The sequence below is a fragment of the Gossypium hirsutum genome, chromosome D08, assembly GCF_007990345.1.
Source record: "Gossypium hirsutum isolate 1008001.06 chromosome D08, Gossypium_hirsutum_v2.1, whole genome shotgun sequence".
In the NCBI taxonomy this organism is placed as follows: domain Eukaryota; kingdom Viridiplantae; phylum Streptophyta; class Magnoliopsida; order Malvales; family Malvaceae; genus Gossypium; species Gossypium hirsutum.
In genome coordinates, this window is record NC_053444.1 from 32,945,050 (window position 1) to 32,954,638 (window position 9,589).

Sequence of the window (9,589 nt, forward strand, 5' to 3'; positions counted from 1 at the left end):
TATATGAGTTTCTATGGTTAGATAGTTTTTTTGAACTCGGTTAATGTTTGAATCATGAAGTGTTAATGTTCAAAAGTGAGGATGTATGTTTTGGTAACTTGTGTCACTTTGTGTTTGACATTTTAAATGGTAAGATTAGTATGAAATGAGGTAGTAAATGTGATGATAAGGAATGGTAAAATGTATTGATGAGTATATTGAATTGATTAAGCAAATTGTTATGTTTTGTTGTTCAAATGAAGACATGTTTGATAGATTGAATTGAGATAATGTTGTGAGGTTTTTGATATGTATTATGACATGTTTTATGTAGGTGGAATGTTGTGCTAAGTGCACCAAATGTGGAAAATGGTTTGGTTGGTTGAAGTAGGCACCAAAAGGTCTATTTTGTGCCAAAAATAGAGTTCACGTTACGAAGTCTAGCAATGATCGTTGCGATGAGATTTGGGTTGTGGACCATGGAATGGCAAGGAATCCCATCGGCACAATAAGGCAAGTCAGACGGTCACGTCGTGACGTTGTTTTAAAATTTTGAAAATGTTGCAATTTGGTCCTAACACGATTCCGGGAAAACTTCAAAGCATTATTTATGATCTGTAATGGTTGTGTTTGCATTATTTATGTTTTAAAGTGAATCTTAATTGTCTGTAGTTGCTCCGTTAATGACTGTAGCATTCCGTAGCTCGAACCTAGCGATTGAGATGGGCGAGGGGTGTTACAAATTTGATCCGACCTGACTCATGAACATCTCTACTAAGAATAAGAGTTTTTGGATTTTTAATTAAAAAAAAGGATTTTAACTAAAAATTATTATAAAATAGAGAGAGATGGGGAGAATAAAGAACAAAGAAATATGAAAGTAATAGATAATGTACTTTATTAATCAAAAGGGGTGATTACAATGCTTCATAAGAGTCTCTATTTATAAGCATAAGAAGAATAAAAGAAGTAGAGATCTAATTCTAATAACTATTAGAATTTAAAGTATATTAAAATTTTATTTTGATCATGATGAACATCCACTTAATAAGATATTTATAACAAAAATAACATAAACTGGTGTGGAATTTTTATAAAAAAAATTTTATTAAGCGGGACTTATGAGGAATAATTTTTGAATTAAAATATAGAAGTAGAAGCAATATAAAAGTAATAAACAGATTTTGGATTGATTGTGGCGGTGATGAAAATATATTTAACCCAAAGGTTTTATGGTTAATTTGCATTTGGAAACAAATGGAATTCAAAAAAGAAAAGGAGAAATAATAAAATAATAAAGAAAGCGAGAAGGGACCAATACTTAACAGCGGAAATAATTAGCGTAGGTAGTAGAAACAATCTGAAATCAAATCTTTCAGTTTGAGAACTCTTCTCTCTCTGAGCAGCTATGTAGTATGGAGTCGAGTCTAGATAGGCACATAACTCAAATACACCTTTCTTTCTCGATTCATTCATTGGGCGGGCGGCCGAATAAACCAAAACCCAATCAGGAAAACATAATAAAAGAAAGGAGCTGTTGAGATTTGAGAAAGCAAAGCAGTCAACAAAGCTAAAAAGAAAAAGAAAAACTCAAGAGGAAGAAGTTAAAAGGAAGGGGTAGGTCGGGCATCTTGCTTTGGTTTCCTCCACCTCAAGCCTTCCATGCTCCCCTCAGCCAACAACAGCCCTACCGGAATCCACCACTTTGGCGGCGGCGGAGGAGGATTCTGGTCCTCTGTACCCATGCCGCCCTCCAAAACTACCGTCGCCGTTACTGCTGTTGCCGGCCTCGCTCTCTTTGCCGCCATTTTCTTCACTACTACTAGGTAAAAAGAAAATCCCTCCTCCCCCCCCCAAAAAAAAAGTGAACTGATCGATCATTCAATGCTTAACGGTAAAAGCAAATCTCCGAAACCCCTAGTACCGGTTCGTAGTAAGAGTAGTCGATAAGAATCAAACTCTAATAGATGAGAGCTCTTAGAAGAAGTCAGACTTCATCTTCATCTCCGAACTCACCTTCACCTTCACCCTCTTCGTCATCGTCATCGTCATCATCTTCATGGATTCATTTGCGTTCGGTTCTATTCGTTGTTACCTCTTCTTCCCCAGTTTCTTGTTCTTCCTCTGATCGGTGAGTCCTCGTCCCCTTTCTTCTCCCTTTTTCCCTCAAACACTTGCTCGTTTCAGTAATCTCTTGTTAGATTTTCGATTCAGATCCCGATCTCCTGTCTCAATTCTTTCCCCTTTGTATAAGTTCGAAACTATTTGTTTCCTTGTTTGCCTTGCTTCCTTTTTTTTTCATTTAGATTCTTTCTACTCCCCTTAAAACTTTTTCTCTTTTCGCTAATTAGGGTTTCTGCTTCTTGTTTGTTAGTATTTCCAGTCATTTTTGCTCCATTTTTTGGTTGTTTATTTCAAATTCTAATATTTTCTTTGCTTTACTTATTTTTTTTTGAATCTGTGTTAATGTGACTTGGCAACCTTATTTTTTTAACATATTTTTTTATCGTTGACTAAGGCTGCCTTTAGACTGCTTCAATCTGCTAGGATTTTATTCATGATTATGACTTTCTATTGTTGATATATTTGAATATTAACACTCATAATCAACAGAAACTGATAGACTTCGAAAAAGAATAAGAAATACTCTAGTTTTAAATAGATGAGAAAGTAGATTATGGTTCTCCCTTTTTCAATCAACAGCTTGAAGTTATCCCTTTTAAAATTGGAAAATTAGAGAGAATCATATTCAGATGAGGAGTCCATTCCTCTCTTTTCTTCAACCCAAATCCTGACTTTCAACTGCTAAACATTTTTTACAGTTTAAAATTTGGAAATTTCTCGGAACTAATTATACTGATCTTTGATAAGAGACATACTGGAGCTGGTGTCAAATCTCATATTTATCATATTACATAATTTGGCTGGCTAACCTCCTAAGCAAAATAAAATCGAACGTAAATCTTATCTTTCTGGTGGATGCTCGTTGGTGCAAGTCAGTATTCTTTGCTCATGAGAGTTGGTATCTGGTGTAAAGCTTAATGAGGGAAGAGTAGATAACTTAGTGATATTATGATGGTTACTGCAATAACACAATATCCTTTCTCTCAAACTTAATGATGGTTTTTGTTTCCATGAACCTCATTATGTGAAACACAGAAAAAGATGCATTCATATCTCTATAAATTGGTTCTCTTAAATCACATGTCTTATTATTGTTTTCTCATTTTCTATTTGCAAATTCATCCTTTTTTTTCAGTGGTCGGCTCAGATCACCCTGGTCTCGCCGGAGAAAGAAACATGCCCTCTCACCTCAGCAGTGGAGAAGTTTGTTTACACCTGATGGTAGACTCCGGGATGGTGGAGTCAAGTTCTTGAAGAAAGTTCGCTGTAGAGTGAGTTATTGTCACAGCTAACCTGCTGATTTTCTCCTTCAATTCTTTTGTTGTAATCAAAATGCTTAATCTTGTTCACCATTGGTGTAGGGTGTTGATCCAAGTATTAGGGCAGAGGTCTGGCCCTTCCTCCTTGGAGTGTAAGTGTACTGAACCTGTGTTACCCTTCTTGTTGTTGCTACTGCTTCTGTTGTTGTTCTTTTACACCACCATGCTAAGACATCCCGGGAAGTTTCTACCTTTCCATGGAATAAGGGGAGAACATCTCTGCTATTCTCAAGTTATAGGTGTTCCATTTCATATCATGACATTTTCCTGTTCTTTTTCTCTGCAACAGATATGATTTAAACAGTTCCAAAGAAGAAAGAGATGCTGTTAGAACTCAGAAAAGGTCAACTTTCCATGCCCTTCCTGTATTTATTACTTTGTTATTCCTTGCATCTATAGTCAGATGCTACCAAGAACTATATCTTCGGTTTGTTTCTTCACCTTCTGACTATCTGTTGATGCAGGAAAGAATATGAAAAGCTCCGAAGAAAGTGCCGGCGGCTCCTAAAACATGGCACTGGGAGTTTTGAGTCATCTGAAACGGGTGCCACTTGTCGAAATGGTGACAGTGGAAGTCTTGTTCGGGAGACAGACACATCTAGTTCTGAAGATGTGGTTAGTGCCAGAGAGTCTCTCTGTAGTGAGGAAAGGAGCCCAGATGCTGAGTTCTCAGATGAACTGTCGAGTATATTGTTAGAAGATGATAGTTCAAGAAGAATAACAAATGCTGATGTGTCAGCACTGAACAGTGAGTCATCAGACTCTGACTCTTCTGAAGACCCTGAAGTGATTCAGGGGTCCCCCACTTTGGACGGCAGGGAGGATAATGATCTTGATGTGGCTTCAGAAAGGAATGTTTCTCCCTCAAGCACTGAAGGGATATCAAAGCTACGTGCAACTGAAGATTTTTCAACCTGGCAGCGAATCATCCGTCTAGATGCTGTTCGTGCCAATGCTGAATGGATGCCATACTCTACTTCTCAGGCTTTGGTATCAGATGGGAGGGCACGCCGTTCAGCTGAGGCTGTTGGGTTAAAGGATTATGATTTCCTGGAGCCCTGCAGAATTTTCCATGCTGCACGTTTGGTTGCTATCCTTGAAGCTTATGCACTTTACGACCCTGAAATTGGCTACTGCCAGGGCATGAGTGATCTCCTTTCTCCAATAGTTTCAGTCATCCCTGAGGATTATGAGGCTTTCTGGTGTTTTGTAGGTTTCATGAAGAAAGCTCGACATAATTTTAGGCTTGATGAGGTGGGAATCAGAAGGCAACTTAATATTGTTTCCAAGATAATAAAATGTAAGGACTCTCACCTCTATAGGCATTTGGAGAAGCTGCAGGCAGAGGATTGTTTTTTTGTTTATAGGATGGTGGTGGTTCTCTTTAGGAGGGAATTGACATTTGAACAGACAATGTGCCTATGGGAGGTAATGTGGGCAGATCAGGCAACCATTAGAGCTGGGCTTTCGAAATCCACCTGGAGTAGGATAAGACAGAAGGCACCCCCGACAGATGATCTATTGCTGTATGCAATTGCAGCTTCAGTCTTACAGAGGAGGAAATTGATCATTGAGAAGTACAGCAGCATGGATGAAATTTTAAGGGAGTGCAACAGTATGACCGGGCAACTTGATGTATGGAAGCTCCTAAATGATGCTCATGACTTGGTTGTAACTCTTCATGACAAGATCGAGTCGTCATTTTGATCACCTCGCCATAATTTTTTGTCCTCTAATTTTATGTGCTTCGGTTTTACTTCAACATGGCTTTCTGTGAGTATTACAAGTCCTCCATTTCACTGCATGAAATGTTTTCTGTGCTTGTGCTAGATATTCTCACTTATTGTTTGTCAATGCTTGAAAATTTGTTGGAGACTGTACACTTATGCTGGCAAATCCAAAGATGATAATAGATTCAGGTTGAAGTTGCCATCAAACCCCATTGTCATTTGACATGTAAGCTTGCAGATTTTGTCAAAGATAAAGAGGGAGAAAAGGGAGCCAGTAGTCAAGATTATTATAAATTATATAACCCAATATTTATTTGGATGTGCACCAGATATTAATTCCTCTGTTAAGATTTAGGATGATGTATGTTCTTTTTATACAATATATATTTTCACTATAATCCCCCTTAAATTAGAGAAAAACGTGTTTGACTCGGTGTTAATTCACTTAAAACTCGAACTCAATCCACATGTTATGTGTTTTTAAAATGTAATAAAAATATATGAGATAATTTTTCATGATAAAACAATAAAAATAGAGTTTAAAGCATCTAAGACAGGTTTGTGCAGTATAGGACAATTGTTTTGATAAATGCTTTACGATTGGCTTTAGGCGTTATCAGGTGTCGTAAATACACACAGCCCGATCTAAGTTTAATATTTATAAATATAATAGATTTCAAGTACCTATTATATAAATACCCATTTCTATCTCAATGATTATTCATTTTATTATGGTAAATTCAATGGTTTTAGTATGAAATACTTTTTAAAAAAATTTTTGAAAAAAAATTTAAAATAAAAACAAATTTAAACAAGTTATTTTTTGAGAGAAAGAGTATTTCTCTCGAGTAAAAAATTAGTTAAAAAAACACTTTCTAAAGCTAAAAATCCCAAAAATATTTTTTTTTCTAAAAGCAACTTTTAGAAGCATTCTTAAACATACCTAAATCTTTTAATAGATCTGATACTATAAGCTTATAATTATTCGTAAAAAAGTTCAATAATTTATCTTCAAACATTAAAATATTATAAAAGATAACTTTCTTTTTGAAAAAACTTAAGTTTCTATTTTTCAGTATATGAGAAACAAGAGAGAAGAATGAGGAATCTTAAATATTTTTCGGACTGATCTATCTAGATTGACGGTCCAACCACCAAGGGGCACTTTACAAGTTGCAAACCCCAATTTAGTTTATTTATAGAACAGGAATAAAATAGATCATACTGAAAAATATTAAAACATAAAATTTAAAAAAAAACATATTTAAAAATTGAAAAAATTAATGAGATTTTAATTAAAATAATAATATTACAAATTTGAGATTTTTTATTGAAGATGAAATATAAAAAATTAGAATTAAATGTTAAAAATTCTCGTAAAATAATTAAAAGGAATAAATTAAGTCATTAATCAAAAGCTATAATTAATTGAAGTTACCAATCAATTGAGTCTTAAAATAAGTGACCCTAAAATTGGAAAATTGTTTTTTTACCCTTTAAAATGTATAAAATTATAAATTAATGATGATAAAATTATATTTTAATCCCAAAATGATAATGTTTTAATTTAGTCATTTAAAAAAGGCATAATGACTTATTTAGCCTCCAGCTTTATTAAAAAAAAGTTATTTTAGTCTTTCGTTTAATTTTTTATTTTTTAACCCTTAAACTAGCGCTTTTGTTAATTTTGCTATCGTAATAGTCCATATGTATGACATGTTACTAATTAGTTTTTTAAAAAATTCTAAAAATTATAGAATATTAAATAAAAATTATACTTTTTCAATAATTTTAATAATTTTAAACTTTTAAATTTTTTATATTTTTAATTTCTTTAAAACATTAATTTTTTTTAAAATTTTAATTCAATGTTGTCACGTTAGCAAAGTTAATTGATATTAACTTTTTCATTTTGTTTTGGATGATTTGATAAACAACACAACTTTAAGGAATAAAAAAGGCGAAAATTAATTGGAATACTAAATGACATTTTTTTATAAAGTTGGAGGGCTGAATAAGTCATTATACTTTTAAAAAATAAAAATATTAACTAAAATAATGGTGAAATTGTATTTTAACTCTTATTAAAATTATAATTCAATTTCAGCCCTCCAAAAAATTTCTGACTTCACCTTTTTCCTAAAATATAAATTCTTTTAGTTAATTTATCGAAATATGCTGAAAAAAACAATTGAGAAAGTATGCTGATTTTCTAAAAATTTACTGATCTAAGCTGTTTTTGGAGAGAGAAAGGAAAGTGCGTCCTACAGGGTGCGTTTTTACTTTGGTAATTATTAACACCATTTTTATTTTGAAAAACGGGGTCGACTTGAATTTTGAAAAAAAAAATGAAAATGGGAGTCGCCACCGATCCTTTTTATTTAGGTGTGATCGGGTCACCTCAAGAAGTGGTTATTTTTAATAAGCAGTTTGACTTTATTAAAACAACAATTTTGGTCCACGAAATTAAAAAAAACGGGTTCGGGAGTCGGTTACGTACGAGGAAGGATTAGCACCCTCGTAACGCCCAAAAATTGGTACCTAGTTAATTAATTAATGTCTTAACGTCGAAAATTGAAAATTTTGAAGAGATTTAAAATACGATCTTTTGTTTTGTTTTTTTTAAAAACTTATATAAAACAAGTTACTCGATAAGACCCTCTCATTTCGAAAAGAGAAAATGTCACACCAATGAGTTAACGCATGACATTTCACTTCCTCAAAAATGAGCTTGTCCAAAAAAAACTCGTCCAATAAAATTTAAAAGGATATTCAATTGTTTAAGTCAGATGAAGAAATCGCAGCCCAATACGTTAGGGCACAATTTCTCAAAATTCTAAACATTGAATATTACCTTTATTATTTTTAGAAAAAAAAATCCTCATCTTGAGAAAACAACGTGTCATATCCAATGCGTTAGGACACAACGTATTGAATTCTCGATAATGAGCTTTTTATTTATGTTTTGATTAAAGAGCATTCTCGATTATTCAGATTCAACGAAAGAGTTAGAACCTAATACGTTAGGGCTCAATCTTCTCGAAGATTCCAAATACCGAGTATTGCCTTTATTTTTCAAAATTTTCTCTTTATACGAATTTGGGTAACAATTATATAATGGAGTAACAATTGTGATAATATAAATATAAATAGCATGATACAAACGGATACCTATAAAATAAATCTATATTCTATATGTTTAAAATAAATCTATATGTTATCCCCACATATATGAATGGTTCCATATGTAAGAAAAAAGTTACCCGATTCCATTTTACGGAGTTGCAATTATACATTCCAAGGAATTTCATTTTTACAGGTAAATGCTCAATACCCAAGTAGGCGTACAAAATTGATCGTGATCAAGTGCTTTATGGGTCGTCTTAGGCCTTGCGATTCACCTTTATCCCAAAAATATATCGAGATGATCAAGAACAATAATAATAATAATAATAATAATAAAATAAATCAATCATGTATACACAATATCAAGTAAATAAACAAATAAAACCGAAACATTTAAAGAATATAATAATGATAATAATGGTCATGTGAATAAATAAATAAACATTAAGTAAAGCAATAATAATAACAAAGAAAATAGATAAAAATTATAAAATATATATATATATGTACATATAAGAAACATATATATGTATGTGAATTATAAAAAATAAAAATACACATATTTTAATATGTAAAAAAATATAAGTATATATATAAAATTATGAAACATAGAAAATATATAAAAGTATGTGTATATATATATTTATAAAAAATTAAAAAATGTGTACGTATATGTATATATTATAAAACGTATGTATGTATACATGCATATATATATAACAAAATTTGAAATTTAAAGGCATAAAAAAGTAAATAATAATGATACGAGATTAATGATGCCACATAATAGTTAAAATAATTAATTTAATAATAAAAAAAACTAAAATAACAAATAGAGGATTAAATAGCATCAATAATAAAAGACCAATGAATTTAAAACAAAGAGTATAAAATAAAAAATATATAAAGCAAAATAAAATGTAAACAAATTTGAAAATAATGAATTTGAAAATGAATAAAAAGGGAAAAGGAGATTTGAAATCAACAATATACAAATCAATAAATAAATTATACACAAATCAACAAAATAAGAACAAGCCACAGAAAATAAGAACGCAAGAGAGAGAGAAATTTGAGTGAATACTCTTAAGAATTATTATTACTCCCCATTCCAGTCCTTTACAATGAAGGGAGAGACCTCTATTTATAGTTGAGCCTCCCCAAATCCAACGGTACAGATCAATTACATTAACGGCTAAGATTAAAGGGTATCTACAAATTAAATCTCTAATATTACAAAATCATATCTTCTAAGATTGCATATCATAATAGATTGCATATATCATATCTAAGATTGCATATCCTTGAAGA

The 9,589-nt window shown here is 32.0% G+C and overlaps 1 protein-coding gene across 3 annotated transcripts; it reads left to right on the top strand.

The window, feature by feature from the left end:
* Positions 1 to 1,233: 1,233 nt before the first annotated feature.
* On the top strand, positions 1,234 to 5,471 carry LOC107954611 (rab GTPase-activating protein 22). Of its 3 annotated transcripts, XM_016890222.2 has the most exons (6): positions 1,293 to 1,805; positions 1,952 to 2,110; positions 3,239 to 3,374; positions 3,465 to 3,514; positions 3,712 to 3,765; positions 3,887 to 5,471. In XM_016890222.2, the coding sequence occupies exons 1-6, from the start codon at positions 1,642 to 1,644 to the stop codon at positions 5,127 to 5,129; spliced, it is 1,806 nt and encodes a 601-aa protein (XP_016745711.2). In that variant the 5' UTR covers positions 1,293 to 1,641; the 3' UTR covers positions 5,130 to 5,471. The 3 variants fall into 3 exon arrangements, with proteins under 3 accessions (XP_016745709.2, XP_016745711.2, XP_016745710.2); XM_016890220.2 differs by having other exon boundaries at positions 1,234 to 2,110; XM_016890221.2 differs by lacking the exon at positions 1,952 to 2,110 and having other exon boundaries at positions 1,297 to 1,805.
* The last annotated feature ends 4,118 nt before the right edge of the window (positions 5,472 to 9,589 follow it).

Bases quoted from the DNA above. Each gene is read 5' to 3' on its own strand.
- LOC107954611 (XM_016890222.2), top strand. From the start codon at position 1,642: ATGCTCCCCTCAGCCAACAACAGCCCTACCGGAATCCACCACTTTGGC. The intron at 1,806-1,951 runs GTAAAAAGAAAA...CTAATAGATGAG, and splicing joins ATTTTCTTCACTACTACTAG to AGCTCTTAGAAGAAGTCAGA. The intron at 3,515-3,711 runs GTAAGTGTACTG...TCTCTGCAACAG, and splicing joins TGGCCCTTCCTCCTTGGAGT to ATATGATTTAAACAGTTCCA.